This window comes from Somniosus microcephalus, chromosome 3 (assembly GCF_052327205.1).
Source record: "Somniosus microcephalus isolate GS21.2 chromosome 3, FLI_Smic_1.0, whole genome shotgun sequence".
Classification (NCBI taxonomy): domain Eukaryota; kingdom Metazoa; phylum Chordata; class Chondrichthyes; order Squaliformes; family Somniosidae; genus Somniosus; species Somniosus microcephalus.
Window position 1 is genome coordinate 268,915,142 of NC_140989.1, and position 27,423 is coordinate 268,942,564.

The 27,423-nt window shown below is 46.6% G+C and overlaps 1 protein-coding gene across 2 annotated transcripts in view; it reads right to left on the bottom strand.

Moving 5' to 3' along the window:
- Positions 1-27,423, bottom strand: part of LOC147121911 (dual specificity protein phosphatase CDC14A-like) — a 170,727-nt gene that overhangs the window by 14,042 nt on the left and 129,262 nt on the right. For both annotated transcript variants that reach the window (XM_085982485.1, XM_085982483.1), the window contains 3 exons: positions 19,489-19,604; positions 7,718-7,765; positions 1,098-1,223 (listed from right to left, as the gene is read on the bottom strand). In XM_085982485.1, the coding sequence (XP_085838611.1) occupies positions 1,098-1,223; positions 7,718-7,765; positions 19,489-19,604 (290 nt within the window). The remainder of the gene's footprint in view (positions 1-1,097; positions 1,224-7,717; positions 7,766-19,488; positions 19,605-27,423) is intronic.

Genomic DNA, 27,423 nt, shown 5'->3' on the forward strand with positions numbered 1-27,423 from the left:
ATATATTTTATATATGATTCTGGAAATGCATTTCATTTCTTTTTATATACTGTATGTGGGGAGTGGATGGGGAGGTTGAGAAAGGTAAAACCACATCACTGAAGGTCTCTGCAGGGGCAATGCCAATGAGTGATCTTCCCCATCCCATTTGGCCAATTCCCCTGTGAATAGATGAGGAACAACAAACAATTTTCTCCCCCTAAAAAGAGGTTGTACAAATCTAAGACTACTTGTGCACAAATTTTGTATCAGAACATGTTTATACAAATCTTGTCCACACAACAGTAACCATACTTCAAAGTAATTTATTGTAAGTGAAGTGCTTTGAGATTTTGAGATGCAATAAGGTTCTGCCAATATAAAAATATATCAATATGGATGCTTAGACAATAGCAAGAAATGTACAGTGGCAGGGGTGATTGGGAAATGTACTGGAAACTATTTGATCCAAGGTCAGTGCTGGGATTGTAAGTGAATCTCCTGGTGCTTTTCTTTCTTCCCTTTTAATCCTCAACTGGAGCCTAATTACACAGGAATTTCCTGTCCTCTGGTACCTTGCCAAAGTAGCCTCGCTGTAGGTGAGCCTTGATGAGTGCGGGCTGTCAATTTGCCACTTGGACTATTGCAGCTCAACTCAATTATGCCCTCACCTGGTATTCACAGAGTCACAGGACAGCATTAGGAGCAGGAATCTGGCTTCTCAATTCATTCTTCCACTACCCATTCAAGCCTGGGAAACTAAGGTAAAATGTTGTGCCTTACCACTAGTCATGATTGGATTGAACCTGAAATCATTCTGCTCTATTTGTCTCACCTCTGGCTGGTGCATAACCAGTGCTACACCAATATTCCACAGGAACAAACCTTTAGGTAGCAAAAATATTTCTAAAGCATACTTAAAAGGGAAAAGCTGAATGTTATGGACCAAGTATGAATTTTTCCAGGTTAAAAAAAAATTCAACTAAGACTGAAAGTAAATGTAATTGTACTGTATTTAGATAAAGGGAGGACAGAATGTTTTTAGTTTCTGTGTTATGTAATTAAAAGTTTGAGACTGTATTTTTAAAAAGGTAATCTCTATGAACAAAAAACTTCACCTTTTTAGATTACTGTTCATGGGCATGGGGCTTCTGCTAATTCTTCTAGGACTTGCGTAATTCATTGAGATCTTTGAAGATTTCAGAGGGGACATTGATCCTTGGCCAGTACTTGAAGAATTGACTCTGTTAAAAAATGGCCACAAAATTAAACAGCCTTGAATTACCATAGTAAAGCAGTGAGCAGGCAATATTTGCTGTATGATTCAATGCACTCATTTTCTAAAACTAAACTTAAGGATGACTCACATCTTTATAATAAAGTAACCATTACAAGAACAAAAACACCAAGTTTTTTCCTGTAAAATTGTTATATTAGTTGAATCATATTTTCCAAATGTTCCAACAATGCAATAATAAAAGTCATGTGAAAAGTGAAAGTCAATCTGTTGAACAGTATTACATGGAATTTTCAAAATTCTAATGTGAGCTTGAGGCAGAGCCAAAATGTGGTTAAGCCAATAGCTTATCACAATGATTTACAAGTTTAAAAATAAAGACCAGGCAATATCCACACCGATTATCTGGTCATTAACACATTTCTGTTTGTGGGACCTTGCTGTGCGCAAATTGGCTGTTGCGTTTCCTACATTACAACAGTGACTACGCTTCAAAAGTGTCCAGGTGTTAGCAATTTCAGCAGACCTCAACCAAAGTAAAAAAAAAAAAATTTAAGATAATCTCTCAGTAGAAAGTTTCCAAGTCAGGATGGTGTGTAATTTGGAGGGGAACTTGCAGGTGATGGTGTTCCCATGCACCTTGTAATGAAATCTGTATTCGTTCTTGCCTGTATTCGTTTTGCACTCATGTATATTACCCTCCCCCACACGGTGTATAGTTTCACTTCCTCTTTCCTGACTAACCTGGAAGGTTCCAGGTCTTGGCTCTTGGCTCCGCCCCTGGCTTCTCTTACATAAAGATCCCAGGATCTGTATGACTCATTCCTGCGAGCCAGTCAGTGTGTTGAGATGTTAACTCTGATCTTAGTGATTAAAAGCCAACTTGTTAAAGTCTATGGCCTAGAAGTTCACTTGGGCGCGGGCAGCTCGCTCGCGCCCAAAAGTTAGCGCTGGGCGGGGAGGCATTAGCGCACGCCGTATATTCGTCTTCTGCACCCCAATTCGGAAGTGGGCGCTATACCAGGGTGTGCCCGCCTCCGTTTGGGGCGCTGCAACTGAATATCGGCCCACTAGTTGCCGCAGCGCCACCCGATGCGGTGCGGCAGGCTGCGGTACTGCAGGCCTCCTCCTTCTCTTAAGGGGGAGGTGCCTGCAACGGCCGGAGCCCCGATCGCGAGTGCCGGCAAAAGAGCCCGGCACAACGGAGAAGTGCCGGGCTCCACGGAAACCAGCCGGCAATGGCGCGGGGGGGGGGGGTGGAGGAGGCCGGGGAAGGAGGTGCGGGCAGGCGGCCGCCAAAAAAGCGGCCGGCCGCACCTTCAGCTTTAAAGCGCCCCACTATGGCAGCAGGACGGCCCCGTTTTCTGTTCGCTGTTTGCGCCCGCTTTGGAGGAGGCGGGCGCAAATAAATATGGGGATCGGCGCGGTTTCGGGGCGTTACGGGCCACCGTGCACACCGATGACGTCATCGGTCCCGGCGCAGCGCTAACGGCTACCGCCGCCAATACCGCTGCACTCAATTTCCGCGCTACCACCCCGCCGGCGCAAAAGACCTCTTTAGGCGCTAAGTGGGCGCAAGGCCCACTGAATTTCTCGGCCTATAACTTCTAGTTTTGTGGTTATTGAAGGCACATCACACCTGCTGCCCTTGTCCTTCTAGGTGGTAGAGGTTGCGGGTTTGGGAGGTGCTGCCGAAGTAGAAGTACACACTGCAGCCACAGTCCACCGGTGGTGGAGGGAGTGAATGTTTAAGGTGGTGGATGGGGTGCCAATCAAGCGGGCAGCTTTGTCCTGGATGGTGTCGAGCTTCTTGAGTGTTGTTGGAGCTACACTCATCCAGGCAAGTGCAGAGTATTCCATCACACTCCTGACTTGTGCCTTGTAGATGGTGGAAAGGCTTTGACGAGTCAGGAGGTGAGACACTCACCGCAGAATACCCAGCCTCTGACCTGCTGTTGTAGCCACAGTATTTATGTGGCTGGTCCAGTTAAGTTTCTGGTCAATGGTGACCCCCCCAGGATGTTGATGGTGGGGGATTCGATGATTATAATGCTGTTGAATGTCAAGGGGCGGTGGTTAGACTCTCGCTTGTTGGCGATAGTCATTGCCTGGCACTTGTGTGGCGTGAATGTTACCTGCCTCTTATCAGACTGAATCTATCCCATTTAGCACAGCGGTAGTGCCACACAACACGATGGAGGGTATCCTCAGTGTGAAGATGGGATTTTGTCTCCACAAGGAGTGTGCGGTGGTCACTGCTACCATGATATCATGGACAGATACATCTGCGACGGGTAGATTGGCGAGGATGAGGTCAAGTAGGTTTTTCCCTCATGTTGGTTTTCTCACCACCTGCCGCAGTCCTAGTCTGGCAACTATGTCCTTCAGGACTCAGCCAGCTCGGTCAGTAGTGGTGCTACTGAGCCACTCTTGGTGATGGACACTGAAGTCTCTCACCCAGAGTACATTCTGTGCCCTTGCTACCTTCAGTGCTTCTTCCAAGTGGTGTTCAACACAGGGGAGTACATGATTCATCAGCTGAGGGAGGGTGGTAGGTGGTAATCAGCAGGAGGTTTCCTTCCCCATGCTTGACCTGAAGCCATGAGACTTCATGGGATCCAGAGTCAATGTTGAGGACTCCAGGGCCACTCCCTCCCGACTGTATACCACTATGCCGCCACCTCTGATGGGTCTGTCCTGCCGGTGGGCCAGCACATATCCAGGGATGGTGATGGAGGAATCTGGGACATTGGCTGAAAGGTATGATTCTGTGAGTATGACTGTCAGGCTGTTGCTTGACTAGTCTGTGGGACAGCTCTCCCAATTTTGGCACAAGTCCCCAGATGTTAGTGAGGAGGGCTTTGCAGGGTTGACTGGGCTGTGTGTGTCTTTGTCGTGTCCGAAGCTGGTGCCGAGGTCGATGTCGGGTGGTCCGTCCGATTTTATTCTTATTATTGCTTTTCGTAGTGGTTGTGTACAATTGAGTGGCTTGCTCGGCCATTTCAGAGGGCAGTTAAGAGTCAAACACATTGCTGTGGGTCTGGAGTCATATATAGGCCAGACCAGGTAAGGACAACAGATTTCCTTCCCTAAAGGACATTAGTGAATCCAATGGGTTTTTACGACAATCCGATAGTTTCATGGTCACTATTACTGATGCTAGCTTTGTATTCTAGATTTATTTAATTAACTGAATTTCAATTCCCCAGCTGCCATGAATTTGAACTCACGTCTCTGGATCATTAGTCCAGGCCTCTGGATTACTAGTCCAGTAACATAACCACTATGCTACCATTCCCCCCTGACTCGACTATACCAATACTCTCCTGGCCAGCCTCCCATTTTCCACAAACTTGAGCTCATCCAAAACTTTGCTGCCTGTATCCTAACCTGCACCAAGTCCCACTTACACATTACATCACCTGTGTTTCTGAGCTACATTGGCCATCAGTCCACCAATGCCTCGATCCCTTCATGGCCTCACCCTTCCCCATTGCTGTAACCTCCTCCAGCCCTCCAAGAACTCTGTGTTCATAGAAACATAGAAGATAGGAGCAGGAGTAGGCCATTTGGCCCCTCGAGCCTGCTTCGCCATTCAATGCGATCATGGCTGATCATCCTAATTCAGTACCCGGTCCCTGCTTTCTCCCCATACCCCTTGATCCCTTTAGCTTTAAGAAATATATCCAACTCCTTCTTGAATATATTTAATGAATTTGCCTCTACTGCCTTCTGTGGTAGAGAATTCCACAGGTTCACCACTCTCTGGGTGAAGAAATTCCTCCTCATTTCTGTCCTAAATGGCCTACCCCTTATCCTTAGACTGTGACCCCTGGTTCTGGACTCCCCGACCATCGGGAACATCCTTCCTGCATCTAGTCTGTCCAATCCTGTCAGAATTTTATAAGTTTCAATGAGATCCCCGCTCATTCTTCTAAACTCCAGCGAGTACAAGTCCAATTGACTCAATCTCTCCTCATACGTCATTCCTGCCATCCCAGCTATCAGCCTGGTGAATCTTCGCTGAACTCCTTCCATGGCAAGAACATCCTTCCTCAGATAAGGCGACCAAAACTGCACACAATACTCAAGATGTGGTCTCACCAAGGCCCTGTACAACTGGAGCAAGACATCCTTGTTCCTGTACTCAAACCCTCTCGCTACGAAGGCCAACATACCACTTGCCTTCTTAACCGCCTGCTGCACCTGCATGCTTACCTTCAGCGACTGGTGCACAAGGACACCCAGGTCTCGTTGCACTTCCCCTTCTCCCAATCTACTGCCATTCAGATAATAATCTGCCTTCCTGTTTTTGCCACCAAAGTGGATAACCTCACATTTATCGAGGTTATAGTGCATCTGCCATGCTTCTGCCCAATCACCCAACCTGTCCAAATCATCCTGGAGTTTCTCGGCATCCTCCTCACAGCACACACGCCCACCCAGCTTTGTGTCATCTGCAAATTGAGATATTACATCTAGTTCCCTTGTCTAGATCATTAATATATATTGTGAATAGCTGGGGTCCTAGCACCGATCCCTGTGGTACCCCACTAGTCACTGCCTGCCACTCGGAAAAAGACCCGTTATTCCAACTCTTTGCTTTCTGTCTACCAACCAGTTCTCTATCCAAGTCAATACCTTGCCCCCAATCTCATGTGCCTTAACTTTACATGCTAATCTCTTATGCGGGACCTTATCGAAAGCCTTCTGAAAGTCCAAATACACCACATCCACTGGTTCTCCCTTATCTATTTTACCAGGTACATCCTCAAAAAATTCCAGTAGATTAGTCAAGCACGATTTACCTTTTGTAAATCCATGTTGACTTTGTCCGATCCTGTCACTGTTTTCCAAGTGCTCTGCTATTACATCTTTTATAATGGACTCTAGCATTTTCCCCACTACCGATGTCTGTAATTCCCCGTTTTCTCTCCACCACCTTTTTTGAATAGTGGGGTAACATTAGCTACCCTCCAATCCATGGGTACTGTTCCAGATTCCATCGAATGTTGGAAGATGACCAGCAATGCATCTACTATTTCTAGGGCCACTTCCTTAAGTACCCTAGGATGTAGATTATCAGGCCCTGGGGATTTATCAGCCTTCAATCCCATCAATTTCCCTAACACCATTTCCCTACAAATACTGATTTCTTTCAGTTCCTCCCTTTCATTAGACCCTATGTTCCCCGACATCTCTGGGAGGTTATTTGTGTCCTCCTTTGTGAAGACAGAACCAAAATATGTATTTAATTGGTCAGCCATTTCTTTGTTCCCCATTATAAATTCCCCTGATTCTGACTGCAAGGGACCTACGCTTGACTTCACCAATTTTTTTCTCTTCACATATCTATAAAAGCTTTTACAGTCAGTTTTTATGTTCCCTGCAAGCTTACTCTCATATTCTATTTTCCCCTTCTTAATTAATCCCTTTGTTCTCCTTTGCTGAATCCTAAACTGCTCCCAATCCTCAGGTTTACTGCTTTTTCTGGCCAATTTATATGTCCTCTCCTTGGATCTTATGCTATCCCTAATTTCCCTTGTTAGCCACAGTTGAGTCACCTTTTTTGTTTTATTTTTATGCCAAACTGGGATGAACAAATTCTGTAGTTCATCCATGTGGTCTTTGAATGTTTGCCATTGCCTATCCACCGTCAACCCTTTGAGTGACATTCCCCAATCAATTCTACCCAACTCGCGCCTCAGACCATCGTAGTTTCCTTTATTTAAATTCAGGACCCTAGTCTCCAAGTCAACTACTTCGTTCCTCCAACCCTGGCATCTTGTGCATCCCTCACTCACCTTCCCCCATCATTGGTAGCAATGCCTACAGCCAAATAGACCACAAGCACTGGAATTACCTCCCTAAATCTCTGACTCTCTCCTCTCAAGAACCTCCTTAAAAGTTGCCTCTTTGACCAAGTTTTTAGTCACCCCTCCCAACATCTCCTTCAGCTCAATGTCAATTTTTATCTGATTATGCTCCAGTGAAGTACCTTGGGACACTTTTCTACGTTAAAGGCGCTATATAAATTCAAGTTGCTGCTTTTGACGTGACCCCATATCGCTCTTTCTCCCCCATGCGTAGGTTTCAGTAGAATGGATCACATTTGGCCCTTTACAAACTGAGGATTGACGCAATACAACAAACAAACTGTGCACCAAGACCTGGATTCTAAGGAAAGTCTGTGTTCAAGTAGGTGTTCACTTTTTCCTAAAAATGTAACTTGCAAATGTTGCTGAGGGAACACATAACCATATACAAATGGTGTCTTTACATAACTTGTAGGAGAAATAGAAATTCAATTACTGTAGCTGTTTTTGTCCAGTTATAGTGATGCTACTAATTTTTAAAAAAAAGTTTAATCAGTTGTGCACTTTCAAATCTTTCCATAGTTTAAGTGGTATCGAAAACCAGCTCATTTTCATCTTTATCTGCATCATAATAATTAAAAAATTTAAAGTAGAAAAATTACAAATATAAAATAAATCTGTTTACCTGAATGGTTGTGATGGAGATCTTGAATGAATTTTCATATCCTCTAACCTTTAAAATAACAAACACATTAATAATTATTATAATAAGCTTTATTAGTTGCTAAATTTATGTTTAAATCAAGGTTTAGAGTAATAAACATTCAAAAATAAAAATCCAGATCCATGTTACGGTAACATTGTTTTGTTCCAATTTTATTCTTACAAACAGGAAATGAGAGCTGCTGGTCATTAGTGTCTAGCAAATCACTTAACTGTATTAGTTTAATTAGCTTTGAAAATACACTAAAAACAGTTCTTTGATCACTGTAATGCACGCAGTAGTCACCTTTGAAGAACCATTAGCAAACATGTTAAGGATAAAGAATGACATCATCTTTTCCACTTCAATTGTGTTTCTTTATGCAAATTGTAACTTAATTATTTCTAAAAAAAAGTGCAACCCTACTTCAGGGAACAAGATGAAAGGACAGGCAAAAATGAACTAAAGCTTGTTTTTTGTAACAAGATGCTCATACCTTTGTGCAGCAGCTGCATTTTAACAAAGACAATGACAATATGCACACACTATTTCCCTGAAATAGATGATATTTTTAAGAAACTGCATTTGTTTTAAGTGGTAGCCTGCCAAATGGTACAGGAAACTAGCAACCGCTTCGCCAGAAAGCGGTATTAAAACTTTCGAGAACTTATCCAAGTGGTAGAATTATTCATGCTTCTGCCCATCTTAAATTAGATAGTTTTTCTGTTTCTTATTCTTGTGGTCAAAACACTTGTACTGGTTAATTAGGCTCATGGATTCTTCTTCTTCTTTATCATGGCACTCATTCCTAATATTGAATACACAGTATCATGGACCTACAAATTTGTATGTAAAGCTTCTCCATGGTATCATTCGCACCCACATCACATCCATCAGCGTCTGTGCACATGCATAATAACAATCCTACCTTTATTATGGTCATATTGCTGTCAAGCCTTTTAAGTATGGTTTTAAATGTGCTGTTAGTGCTGCGCTTTACTCAAATGGCAATGCTTCATGTGTAAGCTTAGATAGAGCGCGTCTGCACCTGACCACTGGTATCACTGTTGAGTCTACTGCTGTGCTTTCCCAACAGCCGTGCACATTTTCCAGCAATGGGCATTAGAGAGCAATCAGAAACACAAACCCTTCCCTGCCAGGGGGCACATGGGTCAATTGAAGCACCCCAACGGTTACCCTGACTGAGATCAGCCAACTCAGCACAGATTGAACCAAAGTCTTTCTGGTCTGTTTGGCTTTACCACTTAGCACAGACCAAGGACTGAACCCAATACCTCTGTTCTGAATGGGTGGTTTTACACTGGTACATAAGAACATAGGAATCAGGAGCAGGAGTAGGCCATACGGCCCCTCGAGCTTGCTCCGCCATTCAATGATATTGGCTGATAGAAACATAGAAGATAGGAGCAGGAGTAGGCCATTCGGCCCCTCGAGCCTGCTCAGTGCGGCAGCGGCGGGAATCCCAGCGGCGGCAGTATTTAAGGTGAGCCTGAGGCGCGGGTAGGCCTCAGTGCGGCAGCGGCGGCAGTATTTAAGGTGAGCCCGAGGCGCGGGTAGGTCTCAGTGTGGCAGCGACGGGAATCCCAGCGGTGGCAGTATTTAAGGTGAGCCCAAGGCGCAGGTAGGCCGCAATGTGGCAGCGGCGGGAATCCCAGCGGTGGCAGTATTTAAGGTGAGCCCGAGGCGCGGGTAGGCGTACTAATCTCCAATCTCAGAGGGAGAGAAGTAAAAAGTAATCGAGGTGTGACATCACCAGAAAGCAAGTAAGTGATTGGTTGGTGAGTATTTCTCTCTTTTTTAAAAACTTTAACTCTGTGGTTTATAGTTTTTAAGCTCTCTGTGGTGTAGCGGGGATTGTTTGTAAACCAGGGCCCTTAAATATATCATTTAACTGTAGTGAAATTGGTGGGATTGATTTGTTTAATTTAATTTGAATTAATTAAAGGGTAAGTCATGGCAGGACAGCCCGGCCCCGTGGTATGCTCCTCCTGCGCTATGTGGGAACTCAGGGACATTTCCTGTGTCCCTGACAACCATGTGTGCAGGAAGTGTGTCCAGCTGCAGCTACTGACAGACCGCATTCCGGCGCTGGAGCAGCGATTGGATACATACTGGACCATTCGCGATGCTGAGGACGTCGTGAATAGCACGTTTAATCAGTTGGTCACACCGCAGGTAAAGGTGGCAGAGGCAGAAAGGGAACGGGTGACCAACAGGCAGAGTAGTAGGCGCAGGCAGGCAGTGCAGGGGTCCCCTGTGGCCATCCTCCTCTCAAACAGATATACCGCTTTGGATAACTTCACATTCCTTGATTCTCCTAGAGTCCAAAAATCTATCTATCTCAGCCTTGAATGTACTCAACAATTCAGCATCCACAGCCCTTTGGGGTAGAGAATTCCAAAAGATTCACAATCCTCTGAATAAAGAAATTCCTCCTCATCTCAAGTCTTAAATGGCTGACCCATTATCCTGAGACTATGCCCCCTAGTGCTTGTTTAGTTTGCATCACAAGAGGCATCATTGTGCTGATTCCTCATATTTACATTGCTAAAGCTTGATCCACTGTCACCAAGTTAGAAATGTAGACCCATGAAAATGTAGCTTCATGATTCTACTGTCAGGATATGGGGTGATGATTTTAGCTAAGTGATTGTAGTGAGCCAGTGCACTGATGCCACCCTCCCACGCCAAGGATAATTCATTTCTTAAGCAGTATCAATGACTTCATGACAATAGATACAATTAGGCTGCCACTATTTAGACACCAAACTCGAAAAAGGCAACTTTGTTGATCCCTAGCCATCTGCAGATAAAAGAATTGTTGGGCAAGTAACTATAGCCAACACTGTGTAGAATGCTAGTTACTGTATAATAAGTGGATTACAGATAAATACATATCCATTAGCCAGGATGTGTAGCTATAAACAGCAGTTCATTCCATCTGTGTCAATAAAGTTGTTCAGATTTTTCCCCTTTTGTATAGTGTGTTTAAGTGCAAATAGTTCAAATCTACTTTGAGCTTAATTTCATGCATAAAAATTGCATACCAACTAAATATCCAAAACACTGAAATCATTAACTTTTTTCTGGGGTGCAGAAGGGAGAGATGGATGCGTCCTTCGATCAATCATTTAAAAGACCCCGAGTGCTACAAGTGATAATTACAGCAGAGATGTTGTTCCCATATTTTACACACACACAAAAAAAAAATAGTTGAATATCCATCTTATTGGTTACCTTCACTGTTCTAATATGGCTTTAAATCATCATTTGTGTGAATGAGAGCTGTACTTTGACAAATAGGCCTCCAACATTCTGATTCTATTGTGCAACCCACCACATAAATCTGAAAAACCATGCACAAGTGGCCCTGTGCTCCTACAGAGACTCAGCTGGGATGTCTGTGCCCTGCTTGTTATTTGCATCGTGCAGAAGCAATACTTCGGATAAATATGGTGTCAACCAGGTTTTCTTAAAATGTATTTTTTCCAGAGTGGCAAGAGAAGATCTGTGGGCTACTTTGAATGCTGGTTGCTGTTCCTGGTACTAAAGCCACTACCCACAGCTTGCACCTTATTCAATTCTATACCCCATGCAGGTCTGCCTCCTTTTTTTCGATCTACAGGAAACTCTCGATTTACCGGCACCTAAACACCCGGAAATCTCGGTTAACCGGCAAAATTCAGGAGTAGGTTCAGTTAAGTTTTTCTTCATATTAGTGGCCGTTTCTTGATTCTTGGCTGTGTAATCGGGGGCTCCTGCACTTGTTGCTAAGCAACAGGGACGCTTGGTCTGTGGTCGGCTTCTTGCACCTGTTGCTAAGCAACAGGGAAGCCTGGATTTGTTCTGTGTACGGAGCTCACGTACCTTTTAACTATAACTCTCTGTAATCCGGACTTTTTGATAAACTGGCACCACGGCGGTCCTGTTGGTGCCGGATAAAAAAGAGTTTCCTGTAATCTGAAATCTATTGTAGCGATAACAGTGACACCAATATAGTTGGTGATAGAAAATACCTTCTGTTTCAGTCATACTAATCAGGCAAAACATTGTTACACAAATCAGTGTTCAGTCCAGGAATATAAAAAAAACAAAGCCAAAAGACAGATCAGGACTATTACCTATTTGAGATCATTGGAAAGGATATCTGAAAGTACAACATAATTTGTTCTATCAAACCATGTGTAATCTTTTCCTTGTATTCTTTATACAAAGGATAAAGCTTTTAGTTTTAACATTAATATATAAACAATTTAAAATATCTTTATATAGGAACAATAGCAGTTAACTAGTCTACAGCCAACTAATGGGAAACACCTTAAGGAAGCTTAAATGTAGTACCCCATTTAAATAAACTACAGTGTATCAAAAGTTCAATTATCTCACGGAGCTTTGTGTACCAGAATAGAAAGGAAAGAAAAACATTACAGCAAATACAAAAGCAAAATACTGCGGATGCTGGAAATCTGGAATCAAAACAGAAAATGCTGGAAATACTCAGCAGGTCAGGCAGCATCTGTGGAGAGAGAAACAGAGTTAACGTTTGACCCTTCATCAGAACTGGAAAAAGCTTGAGATCGAACAGGTTTTTAAGCAAGTGCAGGGGCAGGGAAAGGGGGGAGGGGAGGAAAGAACAAAAGGGAAGGTCTGTGATAGGATGGAAGGCAGGAGAGATTAAGAGACATTGGCCTAGAAATTCATTGACGCCACTTTTGGGGCGCTAAAGTGGGGCGTCCGCTAAAGTTTGCGGCCGCCGCCAAATCTATGCCACTTCTCCGATATTCATTAGCTTCGCCCTACTAGTTCGGGCGAGCGCTAAAACTGCTGCTGGACGCCTCTCTTTGGGCGCTAAGCCGGAGGTGGTGATCGATAGCGCCGAGGCCGGGCGCAGCGCAGGTGCGGCCATCTCGTGATTGACAGCAGACACCCTGGCGCCGGCCAGCTCTTAAGGGGGAAGGGTCGACTGTGTCTGCTGCCACGCCCTGGATAGTGGAGCCCTCCAGCTAGGCCTGAACACTGCTGCTGGACCCAAATAGCGCCTGAAGACATGGAGAAGGCCCGTGAACGTGCGCAGCGCTTCTCAGAGCGTGATCTGAGTGTGCTGCTTGCTGCTGTGGAGAGCCTGGAGGCATGTCGCCAGCAAGCTGTCAGCCAATAGCGACGTCCCCAGGACCGGTGCCCAATGCCGCAAAAAGTTAAATGACCTCACACGCATTGTCAGGGTGAGTACCCTTTCCAATGACCTCCTCATCCTTGCATGTGCACCTCACATTATGGGCAAAGGGACCTGAAAGCTCTAATGGCCAGCCTTCATCCAGCAGCTATGGGACAGGCATGAGCATCAATTGCACATTCTGCACTTAACACACTGGCCAAGCTATTCCACCATGGGAGGCAGTGCACACCAGATCATGGCGACACACTGGCCAGGCTATTCCACCATGGGAGGCAGTGCACACCAGATCATGGCGACACACTGGCCAAGCTATTCCACCATGGGAGGCAGTGCACACCAGATCATGGCGACACACTGGCCAGGCTATTCCACCATGGGAGGCAGTGCACACCAGATCATGGCGACACACTGGCCAGGCTATTCCACCATGGGAGGCAGTGCACACAAGATCACGGCGACACACTGTACTTAGAGGCCGTCCTTTCTCTTGCAGGCCAAGCTGACGAATAATCGCAAGAGCTGGACTGCGACCAGGGGAGGCCGACCCCATATCCAGCCACTCACCGACCTGCAACATCGCGTGCAGCGCCTCATGGGTGGCCGGGTGATTGGGCCCGTTGCATGTGGAGATGCCGACCCTGTTCTGGGCAGCAATGGTAAGGACATCACCTTTTGCACCTCTCTCGTCCCACTTGCGCATCAGATCTACATCCTTTGCCACTGTCCGACCAATGCGCTGAATGCCACCACTCATGCATCCCGCACTGACGCCCTCTCCTCACTCTAAAGCTACTCTTGTGCCTTCCTGCTTTCAGATGGTCAAGAGGAGGTCCCTCAACTTGCCAGTGACAGACCCTCCGAGGAGGAGCAGGAGGAGGAGCAAGAGGAAGGCGGCCCATCAGGGGAACCCTCAGCCGCGGCCACCCAGGCCAATGTAGGGGACACGTCTTCCCTGGAGGGTAGCGTGGCGGAAGTGTCGAAGGGGAGGGGAGCTCCTGGGACCTGCGTGCTGCAGAAAGGCGGGAGGGGGGTGGAAGCTCGGCGGCCTTCTCCCCAGAGGGGGGATGCGTCGGAGGGGAGTCCAATTGCTGGGCCCAGCGGCCTCCAGCAACGCAGGAAGGGTCGGCCAGCTCGGCAGCCTTCTCCCCAGAGGGAGAGTCCGGCCTCCAGTCAGGAGATGCTGTTCGCCGAGGAGATGGAACGCCTCGAAGACTTGTCCGCGGACTCGGAGCGCCGGCACACGGAGCTCATGGCGGCAGTGGCACGGTTGCCTGAGTCCATCGATTCCCTCTCTCGGAGTGTGGCCGAGTTCGGGCCCTTAGAGGCCACCAGTCGGGCGGAATACCGGGCAGATCTGTCAGCGACTGGCCAGGTGATCAGTGGTGCCGTCCAGTCACTGGCTGCTCTGCTGCGGTCAGTGAACAGGTCAACACGGGCACTCACTGCTGCCACACTCGCTGTGTCAGCCAGGCATCGCCAGGGCACCCGGCGCACTGCAGCAGCACAGCGGTCTGTCCCTCGGCAGATTGGTGCGCATGCTGCAGTGCTGGCCCGTGCGAGTGCCAGTGTCTCAGGCGACCAGCAAGCGCCTGCCACCCGCCAGCTTGCTGCCATTCCTCCAGCCGCCACTGCCACTCCCCCAGTGGAGCTGCCAGGAGCTGCTGCAGCGACTGATGCTGGCCAGCCACTGCTGCAGCAATCAACAGCCGCCCGCTCGACGGCCAGACCTCGACTAGGCCGACCCCCAAGGGCTTCTGCCGTCACGACGTGCCCCTCAGGAGCCTGCCCCCAGCCTTGCAGCAGCCAATGGCCTTACTTTGAGGCGGAGCAGCAGGGTGGGCAGGGGCCACCCAAAGATGGCCAAGGCATCGCCCTAGCGGGCCAAATAGTCGAATGTGTGGCCATTTGTGTTTGTTTCTTGAGGCCAAGAATTGGATGTTTGTTTTTTGAAGGCCGATGATGTGATGTTTGTTTTTGACGAAGGCCGAGAATGACGGCCATTTTAGTTGCCCTATTTTGTTAATCCTCTCCAGGTTGTGGGAGCGAGTAATGTGTTTGAGTGTTTTTTGGGGGTTTCGTCTGTTTTTGGTTTTCATGTGGGAAGGGCCCAGAGTTTGTACAATAAAGCATTTTATTTATTCACATTGTCCATGTTTGATCTTTGAAGTGTTTGTTGCCTTAACCGGCTGAGGGCTTGCGGAGCGGCTGCAATCATGTTCTATCATTGGCACAAGCCATTCCCTGACAGGGGGCCTAGAAGTGACGTTCAATAAGCCGCCGATGGGTGGCCCTTGGACCTTGTGCGTCCCTCCTGGGCTGGTACTCCTCGTCCTCGTCGTCCTCATGCTCCTCCTGCTCCTCCTCCTGAGGTGGTGGTCCAACGTGAGGTGGCAGTGCCTGAGTCCTGCGGATAGCCAGGTTGTGCAGCATGCAGCAAACGACGATGAATTGGGAGACTCGATCTTGCGAATACTGGAGGGCTCCCCCGGAGCGATCGAGACAGCGGAACCGTTGCTTGAGCACGCCGATTGTTTGTTCTATGAGGTTCCTCGTCGCTTGATGGCTCTCGTTGTATGCCTCTTCAGCAGGGGTCGTGGGCGCGCGGAGCGGGGTCATGAGCCAGGTACACAAAGGATAGCCTTTGTCCCCGATAAGCCATCCTCTTGGGGGAGGCTGTGCCTGGAACATGTCAGCCACAGTTGTCTGTCGCAGGATAAAGGCATCGTGGCTGCTGCCTGGAAAGCGGGCATTGACAGCTAGGATGCGCTGCCTGTGGTCACACACCAGCTGTACATTGAGGGAATGGTAGCCCTTCCGGTTGCGGTACTCCTCGGCATGCTCAAGAGGTGCCCGCAAAGCCACATGCATGCAGTCAATGGCGCCCTGCACCATGGGGAAGCCCGCTATTCTTGCAAACCCCACTGCACGCTGCTGCTGCTTGTCCAGGGTCATGGGGAAGGAGATGAATTGATGTCTCCTTCTGAAAAGGGCTTCGGTCACCTGGCGGATGCAGCAATGCACGGCGAACTGGGAGATGTTAGCGATGTCCCCAGTAGCGGATTGGAAGGAGCCGGAGGCATAGAAGTTGAGAGCCACCGTCACCTTCACTGCCACCGACAGAGACGTCCTGCGCATCAGCTGTGGCTGCAGATCTCTCTGAAGCAGCCGGCAGATGTCTGCAACCACCTCCCTTCGGAATCGCAGCCTCCTAACACACATCGCGGCAGACATGGTCAGATAGGAGGTCTGCTGGCGGTATACCCTGCGTGGGTAAGGCCTCAGTTGGCGACGCCTGTTGCCCCCTCTGCGTCTAGCCAGGGCTGCCACTCTCACGGCATCTGTAAGCCCTTCTGGCATAAGGCTGAAATTCAGCGTTGCCACCCAATGCAGCCCCCATTATATGCTGGCAAACACTGAGCTCTGAATGAAGGCAAAGATAATTGGTAAGCTCTGGCCTGAGCCAAAAATACCTGTCCAAGTGTTGGTCCAAACCAGTAAACTCTCCTCCTTGGTCTCTGTCCAAAAAACCATTGCACAAGAGTGAATGCTGCAAAATGGCTGGCCTTTATACTGCTGGGTAAGTGCCCTTTAATTTGCGCTCCCCGCGGCCCGGCTGGCCTGTGTACCGTTCCACTTCACAGTCGCTCGGGCCGCCCGGCGCACAATGGGCCGGCGCGAGTGAAGTTCCGGTTTGGGGCGCACAAAGGGCGTTGCACTATTAAATGACGTCATGATCTGCGCACGCAGCAGGGCGCGCGCTAAGACTTTGCGCCGGCGCTAAATGTGTCCTGAAGTTGGGGAGAGGCGCAGATCGCGCTGCGCCCGGGCGATAAGCGCCTAGCGCTCGAGATCTACTCCTCCTAAGGCGCTAACGGCTGGCGCGCCCAACTGAATTTCTAGGCCATTAAGAGGTGGTGCAAGGCAAAAGGAGATGGTAATGGGACAAGTTAAGAATCAAAAGATGGCTCTAGATAGAAGGCAGGAGAGATTAAGATACATTAAGAGATGGTGCAAAGCAAAAGGAGATGTTCTGAAGAAGGGTTTCAACCTGAAACGTTAACTCTGTTTCTCTCTCCACGGATGTTGCCTGGCCTGCTGAGTTTTTCCAGCGTTTTCTGTTGTTATTTTGGATTTCCAGCATCCGCAGTATTTTGCTATCGTAAAAGGAGATGGTAATGGGACAAGTTAAGAAACAAAACATTACAGGCCTATCTGATACAGCAAGTTTCCAAATCTGCAGCATTGCCTCAGTTGTGACTGAAAGGCATCAAAACTTTTGTGTCATGCATTCAAAAGCAAAGTGTAAAAAATGCATTTAAAACTAATAAGGATAGCTACTTCACTGCTTTTAATTGTGAAATAGAAATACAGGAATTAAGAGTTAAATTGCAGTAATATTACAAGTCAGAGCATATGAAGGCTAAACATATATTAGTTTATTTCCATGCACAAAACAGACCATAACTTACATTGTTTACGACTCATTTCCAATTAGGTTAGCCTCACCTTGGGGAAATAAAAATCTTAATATGCATGGCTGCTAGATATTACTTTCAAAGAGGTTTGAGAAAATGCCTGGACAACAGTTTTTAAGGATTCAATCCCCCAAACGGAGTGTAAATGGGAGCAGAATATGTATAAACTATTTAGTTTTAAGGACATTGACCTATACTTATTTACATGGGTGATTTAATTGAATATATGTTAATTACACAGGACAAACTGTTCAGAAGTTAAATTACAGCCAATTATAGGCGTAGAACAAAATCATACTTTAGTCATAAAGACAAAATAAAGTTTTAATGGCCGAGTTCTCTCTGGGTTAATAGGACCATTTAAAGTTTAATTATCCTATATTTAAAAAGGGAGATAGAACAAGTCCAGGGAACTATAGACCAGTTAGCTTAACGTTAGTGATAGGAAAGATAATGGAATCTTTGCTCAAAGATGTAATAGAAAAACATCTAGAAACTGAAAATATAATAGCACGGATTTCAAAAGGGAAGGTCATGCTTGAATTCTTTGAAGAAGTAACAAAACGAGTAGACAAGGGTAATGCAGTAGATGTAATATGTTTGGATTTTCAAAAGGTCCTTGATAAAGTACCGCATAGTAGACTCATGACTAAGGTCAGAACATGTGGAGTCAGGGGAGAAGTAGCAGATTGGATAGGAAGCTGACTACAAAATAGAAAACAGAGTAGGGGTTAAGGGTAGCTACACAGACTGGCAAAGGGTGGGAAGTGGTGTTCCACAGGGATCGGTGCTGCAACCACTGTTGTTCACAATTTACATTAATGATTTGGACTTGGGAATCGGAAGTACAATTTCAAAATTGTGAGGTGTAGTTAATACAAAGGAAGAATGTGACAAAGTAGAGGAAGACATTAATAAACTTGCAGAATGGCCATGTAATTGGTAAATTAATTTCAATATAGATAAGTGTGAGGTGGTGCATTTTGGTAGGAAGAATAAGGAGGCCACATACTGCTTGGATAATAATCTGAATGTGGTAGAGGAGCAAAGGGATATAGAGGTACAGGTACACAAATCATTAAAAGTAGTGACGCAGGTTAATAAGGCCATCAAAAAGCAAACAAAGCACTGGGGTTCATTTCTAGAGGGACACAATTGAAAAGCAGAGAAGTTATATTAAACTTGTATCGAACCTTGGTTAAACCACACTTGGAGTACTGTGAACTGTTCTGGTCTCCATATTATAAAAAGGATATAGAGGCATTGGAGAAGGTAAAAAAATAGATTGTAAGGATGATACCAGAACTAACAGGATATACTTATCAGGAAAGGCTGAACAGGCCTCTTTTCTCTAGAAAAAGAGAAGGTTGAGGGGTGACCTGATAGAGGTCTTTAAGATAATGAAAGGGTTTGATAGGGTAGACAGAGAAAATGGTTCCACTTGTGGGGGAGTCCAAAACTAGAGGTCATAAACACAAGATAGTCACTAATAAATCCAATAGGGAAATCAGGAGAAACTTCTTTACCCAACGAGTGGTAAGAAAGTGGAACTCTCTACCACAGGGAGTGGTTGAGGCAAATAGCAAAGATGCATTTAAGGGAAGCTAGATAAGCACACGAGGTAGAAAGGAATAGAAGGATATGCTGATGAGAGTTAGGATAATGTAGGGTGAGAGGAGGCTCATGTGGAGTATAACGCTGGCACAGACCAGTTGGGCCAAATGGCCTGTTTAGCGCTGTACACTCTATGTAATGCTGAAACTGTCATTCCTAAATCTGGCTGCTATTAGATTTTACAGACCATACTGGTTTGATTAAAAAGTTTTACATTCCACTAATTTGCTTTTCATATACAAGAATATTAATCACTTTAAATTTACTACCAAAATTTATGCTTTTGACAGCTCTGAAAAGCTGTTCCGAACTCTACAGGTGAGGTAGCAAGTTAATTACAAATGCCAACAAGACATTTGGACAAAATGTCTTCAAAATTCTTCCCTAACATTTCCTGAACATTTTACTCCCACTTCAAGAATTTTATCGACTGTAGCCTTTTCCTCTACAATTCATTAATACATCACCTTAATGTTCCTGTTGTTACTGATCGTGGTTGCCTCCTACTTTTTAAGGCACGAAGTTTATCTCCCTGAGTCATATAATTTGTTGTTGCTGGGCTTCCATCTTCTGCATAATTGTCCTTTAAAGGAAAAATAAATAGAATTAGGTGCTGCTTTATGTTCTGTGGGAGAGGTTTTAAAAGCAAAGACAACACATCACATTTTAACTTAAAGAAGGAAGCTACTGAACAGTGTTGGAGATGGGTTGAGGGGAGGGGGTGTAGGGGAGAAGTAAAGTAGGTACCAAACAGACAATTGGAGTATCCCATAAATCAGTCCTATGACACTTTACATTATCATACTAACTGATCTCGTGACATTGCTCAGATAGTCTTGGTTCCGGACTGCGGTATTGATGGAGGAACACCAGGGACTAAAACATGGGGTGGGGGAGTGAAGAACGCGTGACAAGAAGGAAGACCTTGAAAGTGGGGGCTTGAACGGTTTAACTCAGGGAACATAGGAACACTAGTATTCCATTCAGCCCCTCGATCCAGTTCTGTCATTCAATTAGATCATGGCTCATCTGTACCTCAACTCCCATTTACCTATCTTTGCTCCATATCCGTGATGCACTTACTCAACAAAAATCTATTGCCGTCAGTCTTAAATTACCCAGCATCCACAGCCTTTTGGAGGAAGAGTGTTCCAGATTTCCATTACAATTTGTGTGAGCAAGTGCTTCATGAGTTCACTCCAAAATGACCTAGCACTAATTTTAAAATTATCATCTTTTGTTCTGGATTCCCCCAGCAAAGGAAACAGATTATCTGTATCTACCCTATCAAATGCTTTTATTATTTTAAAGGTCTCTATTAGATCATCCCTCAACTTGCTAAACTCAAGGGAATAGAAACCTAGTTTATGCAACCTGTCCTCATCATTTAATCCTTTAAGCCCTGGTATCCTTCTGGTGAATCTGCACTGTACCCCTTCCAAGGCTAATATATCTTTCCTGAGGTGCGGTGTCAAAATGGAGTCTAATTAAGGCTCTGTACAATACAAGCATAACTTCTTCACTTTTGTATTCCACCCCCTGGATATAAAGGCCAACATTCTATTAGCCTTTTTGGTTACTTTTTGTACCTGTGCACTAGCTTTTAGCAGTGTGTACATGGACACCTAAATCCCTTTGCTCCTCCACAGCTCCTAGTCTCTTACCATTAAGAAAATATTCCAATTTGTCTTTCTCAACTCCCAAGTGGATAACCTCACATTGAACTCTATCTACCAGTTTTGCTCACTCAGTCTGTCTGTGTCCCTCTAACTTCCTGCTCCCATCTACACAACTTACTGTGTGCCTCCTAACTTAGTGTCATATGCAAATCTGGATACATAACTCTCTATTTCTTCATCCAAGTCATTGATACATATGATGAAAAGCTGAAGCCCAAGTACAGATCCCTGCGGAACACCACCTGGACTAAGAGTGTTAAAAAATCAAGTCTGAAGGCTTTGGGGGAAAAATTCGGTATCGGCCTGTTTGGGGCGCCGTTATCGGCCGTGCGCAAAGTTTAGCGCCTGGCGCCAATTATCGCCTCCGACAGCAAACTTGGCTTTTATCACCCCTGGAGGTGATTGGAGCGCTAAATCAGGCGCTTCACACCTGTCTTAAGGCGCAAAGGCCGTGGAGTGAGGCGCTACCTCAGAGCGCTGGCGAAGCAAGGAAGGGCAAATCAAAATAAACCTGCAAAGTGCTGCTCAGTACTCAAAACTCCTTCACACAGCATTGCATGTCTCCAGAATCTCTCTCTCTCTCAGAATGCATGGTGCAAAAATGTCACCGACAAAAAAAGGCAGGAAGCGGTCGCCTTTAAATAGCGCTCCCCTAGTCCCTTTCTGACAGCATAACGCTCCCCTCAACCTGTCGTTGCTAGCGGCAGGCGGTAAGGCAGGGGGCGCCACTCAATATCCGGTCTGGGGCGCTAACGGGGCGTTGCGCACTCGACTGACGTCACAATCTGCCGGCGCAGGAGATCGTGGCGGCAGTGTTTAGCGCCGCCGCAAAATGTCTAGTTAATTTCGTGAGCGGCACAAACATCGCTGCGCCCAGCCTCTAGTTGCTTTGCGCCCTCTTAAGGCGCTAACGGGAGGCGCAATCAATTGAATTTTTCCCCCTTTGTGTCTTAATGCGAGGAGCATTCGTAATAAGGTGGATGAATTAGCTGCGCAAATAGATGTAAACGGATATGATATAATTGGGATTATGGAGACATGGCTCCAGGATGACCAAGTCTGGGAATTCAACATCCAAGGGTATTCAATATTCAGGAAGGAGAGGAAAAAAGGAAAAGGAGGTGGGGTAGCATTGCTGGTTAAAGAGATCAACATAATAGTAAGGAAGGATATTAGCTCTGATGATGTGGAATCTGTATGGGTAGAGCTGAGAAATACCAAGGGGCAGAAAACATTAGTGGGAGTTGTATACAGACCCCCAAACAGTAATGCTGAGGTTGCGGATGGCATTAAACGGGAAATTAGGGACACGTGCAATAAGGGCACAGCAGTTATCATGGGTGACTTTAATCTACATACAGCTTTCGCTAACCAAATTAGTAACAATACTGTGGAGGAGGAATTCCTAGAGTGTATACAGGATGGTTTCCTGGACCAATATGTCGAGGAACCAACAAGAGATCAGGCCATCTTAGACTGGGTATTATGTAATGACAAAGGATTAATTAGCAATCGTGCTGTGTGAGGCCCCTTGGGGAGGAGCGATCATAATATGATAGAATTCTTCATTAAAATGGAGAGTGAAGTAGCTGACACAGAGAAAAGGGTCCTGAATTTAAATAAAGGAAACTATGATGGTATGAGGCACGAGTTGGCTAGGATGGATTGGGGAACGGTACTTAAAGGGTTGACGGTGGATAGGCAATGGCAAACATTTAAAGATCGCATGGATGAACTACAGAATTTGGTCATCCCGGTTTGGCATAAAAATAAAACAAAAAAGGTGACTCAACCGTGGCTAACAAGGGAAATTAGGGATAGCATTAGATCCAAGGAGAGGACATATAATTTGGCCAGAAAAAGCAGCAAACCTGAGGATTGGGAGCAGTTTAGGACTCAGCAAAGGAGGACAAAGGGATTAATTATGAGGGGGAAAATAGATTATGAAAGTAAGTTTGCAGGGAACATAAAAACTGACTGTCAAAGTTTCAATAGATACGTGAAGAGAAAAAGATTGGTGAAGTCAAGCGTAGGTCCCTTGCAGTCAGAATCAGGGGAATTTATATAGGTGAACAAAGAAATGGCAGACCAATTAAATACATACGATAGCAAAAAAATTAAATACATACTTTGGTTCTGTCTTCACAAAGGAGGACACAAATAATCTCCCAGAGATGTCAGGGAACATAGGGACTAATGAGAGGGAGGAATTGAATGAAATCAGTATTTGTAGGGAAATGGTGTTAGGGAAATTGACGGCATTGAAGGCCGATAAATCCCCAGGGCCTGATAATCTACAGCCTAGGGTACTTAAGGAAGTGGCCCTAGAAATAGTAGATGCATTGCTGGTCATCTTCCAAAATTCTATAGACTTTGGAACAGTTCCCATGGATTGGAGGATAGCTAATGTAATCCCACTATTTAAAAAAGGTGGTAGAGAGAAAATGGGGAATTATAGACCGGTAAGCCTGACATCGGTAGTGGGGAAAATGCTAGAGTCCATTATAAAAGATGTAATAGCAGAGCACTTGGAAAACAGTGACAGGATCGGACAAAGTCAACATGGATTTACAAAAGGTAAATCATGCCTGACTAATCTACTGGAGTTTTTTGAGGATGTAACTGGTAGAATAGATAAGGGAGAACCAGTGGATGAGGTGTATTTGGACTTTCAGAAGGCTTTCGATAAAGTCCCGCATAAGAGATTAGCGTGCAAAGTTAAAGCACATGAGATTGGGGGTAAGGTACCGTCTTGGATAGAGAACTGGTTGGCAGACAGGAAGCAAAGAATTGGAATAAACTGGTCTTTTTCCGAGTGGCAGGCAGTGACTAGTGGGGTACCGCAGGGATCAGTGCTAGGACCCCAGCTATTCACAATATTATATATAAATGATCTAGAAGAGGGAATTAGATGTAATATCTCCAAGTTTGCAGACGACACAAAGCTGGGTGGGCGTGTGTGCTGTGAGGATGTAGAGAAACTCCAGTATGATTTGGACAGGTTGGGTGAGTGGGCAGATGCATGGCAAATGCAGTATAATGTGGATAAATACGAGGTTATCCACTTCGGTGGCAAAAACAGGAAGACAGATTATTATCTGAACGGCAATGGATTGGGAAAAGGGGGAGTGCAACGAGACCTGGGTGTCCTTGTGCACCAGTCGCTGAAGGTAAGCATGCAGGTGCAGCAGGCGATTAAGAAGGCAAATGGTATGTTAGCCTTCATAGCGAGAGGATTCGAGTGCAGGAGCAAGGATGTCTTGTAGCAATTGTACAGGGCCTTGGTGAGACCACACCTTGAGTGTTGTGTGCAGTTTTGGGCACCTTATCTGAGGAAGGATGTTCTTGCCATGGAGAGTGGGCAGCGAAGATTCACCAGACTGATACCTGGGATGGCAGGAATGAAGTATGAGGAGAGATTGGGTCGATTGGGCTTATATTCGCTAGAGTTTAGAAGAATGAGAGTGGATCTCATTGAAACTTATAAAATTCTAGACAGACTAGATGCAGGAAGGATATTCCCGATAGCGGGGGAGTCCAGAACCAGGGGTCAGTCTAAGGATAAGGGGTACGCCATTTAGGACAGAGATGAGGAGGAATTTCTTCACCCAGAGAGTGGTGAACCTGTGGAATTCTCTACCACAGAAGGCAGTTGCGGCCAATTCATTAAATATATTCAGGAAGGAGTTAGATACATTTCTTAAGGCTAAAGGGATCAAGGGATATGGGGCGAAAGCAGGGATAGGGTACTGAATTTGGATGATCAGCCATGATCTCAAATAAATGGCGGAATAGGCTCGAGGGGCCGAATGGCCTACTCCTGCTCCTATCTTCTATGTTTGTATTATGGAATGGTGACAACTGTTCTGAGAATATTTGTCACACACACACAAAACCACACACACACACACACACACACACACACACACATACACAAAACCCCACACACACGCATTACACTACTGTTGTAATTTTTTTGTGCTTAAATTAGAAACCTTGTGGGAAAAATTCAGTATCGCCCCATATGGGGCGCCATTATTGGCGGTGCGCAAAGATTAGCGCCTGGCACTAATTATCGCCTCCGATATCAAACTTGGCTTTTATCGCCCCTGGAAGTGATTGGAGCACTAAATCAGGTGCTACACACCTCTCTTAAGGCGTAAAGGCCGAGGGGTGAGGCGCTACCTCAGAGGGCGGGCGCAGCGCAGGTGCTGTCAGTTAGCGATTGAACACAGACACACTGGCGCCGGTCAGTTCTTAAAGGGGAGGGTCGATCTTGCTCTGCAGCCACACCCTGCTCATTGGAGCCTTGAATCTCGGCCTGGGCAGACCGGTGGCTAAATCTAGCAGCCAAACACTATGGAGAGGGTCAGGGAGTGAGCACAGCGCTTCTGTGAGCGGGCCTTGGAGGCTCTGGTTGGCTCGGTGGAGCGCAGAAGATCCATTCTGTACCTAGAGAGTGGCAGGAGGCCTTTGCCACGCGAGTACAGAAGAGTGTGGAGGGAGGTGGCTCAGAGAGTGTCCTCAAGCAGCATGGTGCCTAGGACACATCTCCAATATAGGAAAAAGTTCAATGACCTCACTCGGGTCGTCAGGGTGAGTGCCTTTTTTCCAAAACCTCCTCATCCCTCCATCTCAACCTCACTTTATGGTCAGAGGGTCTTGAAAGCCCCAATGCCCAACACTCATCCAACACCTATGGCCCTTTCATCAAACACACACGCACATTCCACACTTTGCATACAGTAAGGGCTATTCAACCATGGGAGGCATTTCAGGCAAGGACATGGCTGCATATTTACTCAGACGCCGTCCTTTTTCTTTCAGTCCAAGCTGTCTCATAATAGGAGACAGCAGCAATGGACTGGTGGAGGGCGGCCTCAGCTGCAACCCCTCAGCGATCTTGAGGAGCGCGTCCACAGGATTGTGGCAAGCCGGGTGATTGGTCCCGTTGCCACTGGAGACGCCGACCCCATTCTGGACAGCAATGGTAAGGTCATCACCTTTTTGTCCTTTCTCCTTCCACTTGTTCCTCACAACAGCAGCCTTTGACACTTTCAATCCAAATCACTAAATCACTGCACTCATGCCTCCCTTGCTGCCACCCTGACCTCACGCTAAAGCCACTCTTGTACCTCCCTGCTTTCAAATGGTGATTCACCAGGTGAGGAGACAGGCCCTCAAGCTGCCAGTGGGAGTGAAGCTGAAGGCGAGGTGGAAGAGGAAGCCGGAGCATCAGCGCCACCCTCTACCAGTCAGTGGCTGGTCTCATGCAGACGCAGACTGAGGCCATGCGAGCACTGACGGCTGCCACCCTCGCTGGATCGGGCACATTTCCCCGGGGCTCTCACCGCGCTGCAGCAGGCCAGCAATCTGTGCTGCATCAGATTGCTCCGGATGCTAAAGTGCTGCCCCTTGGGAGTGCCAGTGTGTCAGTCGAGCAGGGAGTTGCTGTCCTCTCTCAAGATGACAGCATTACTGCTGCCACCACTGGCACTTCTCCACTGCACTTGCCACCACCTGTAAGACAGACTGCTGCTACCCATGCGGAGTTGGTGCAGTCAGCAGCCGGGCCCTCCAGGTCCAGAGCTGGACCAGGCCATCCTTCAAGGGCATCTGCAGTCTCAGTTTGTGACAATCAGCAGCCTTCCCCCAGCCTTGCTCCAGCCACTGGGGTCCCATTACGGAGCAGCTGCAGGGTGGGAAGGGGGGAATTTCGCAAGGGAAGCAGATCACCCTCGAAAGGCAAAAAGTAGGAGGTGTGACAAAATGTTTTTCATTGTTTTATTGAAGGCCGAGGTTCGTGGTCAAATTTTTGTTGCTGTTTTGGACATTGTCTCCAGGTTGCGAGAGCCAGTTATGTGAATGACTGCTTTTTTTTGTGTTTCTTTCTATTACTTTGTCATGCGGAAATGAGACACACAGAGTTTGTGAAATAAAGAAGTGTCTGTATTCAAAATGTACATGTTTGGTCTTTGCAATCATTGTTGCCTTGACCGGCTTAGGGGTTGCGGGATGGTTTCATTCAGGTTGTTTGAATGGCAGAAGCCATTTCCTCAGAGGGGGCCTAGAAGCGACTTGCTATGAGCCTTTGACGGACGGCCCTTCCACTTTGTGCCTCCCTCCCGCCTTGGTGCTGCTGCTGATCATCCTCCTCATCTTCCTCCTCCTCCTCCTCTGCTGGTGCTCCAATGCCTGGTGGCATTGGCTGGGTCCCGAGGATTGCAAAGTTATGCAGCATGCAGCACACAACAACGAAGTGGGAGACTCGCTCAGGTGAGTACTGCAGGGCTCCTCCAGAATGGTCCAGACAGCGGAACCGTTGCTTGAGCACGCCGATTGTGTGCTCAACGATGTTCCTGGTAGCTTGATGGCTCTCGTTGTATCGTAGCTCAGCAGGGGTGCTGGGCATACGGAGCGGTGTCATCAGCCAGGTGCACAGAGGATATCCCTTGTCCCCGAGAAGCCAACCTCCTGGGTGATGCGGTGCCTGGAAAAGGTCTGCCACAGAAGTCTGGCGCAGGATGAAGGCATCATGGCTGCTGCCAGGAAAGTGGGCATTGACAGCGAGTATCAGGTGTCTGTGGTCACAGACCAACTGGACGTTTAAGGAATGGAAGCCCTTTTGGTTGCGGAAATCCTCAGCATTCTCTTGCGGCGCCCGCAAAGCCACATGCGTGCAGTCAATGGCGCCCTGCACCATGGGGAAGCCTGCTATCATCG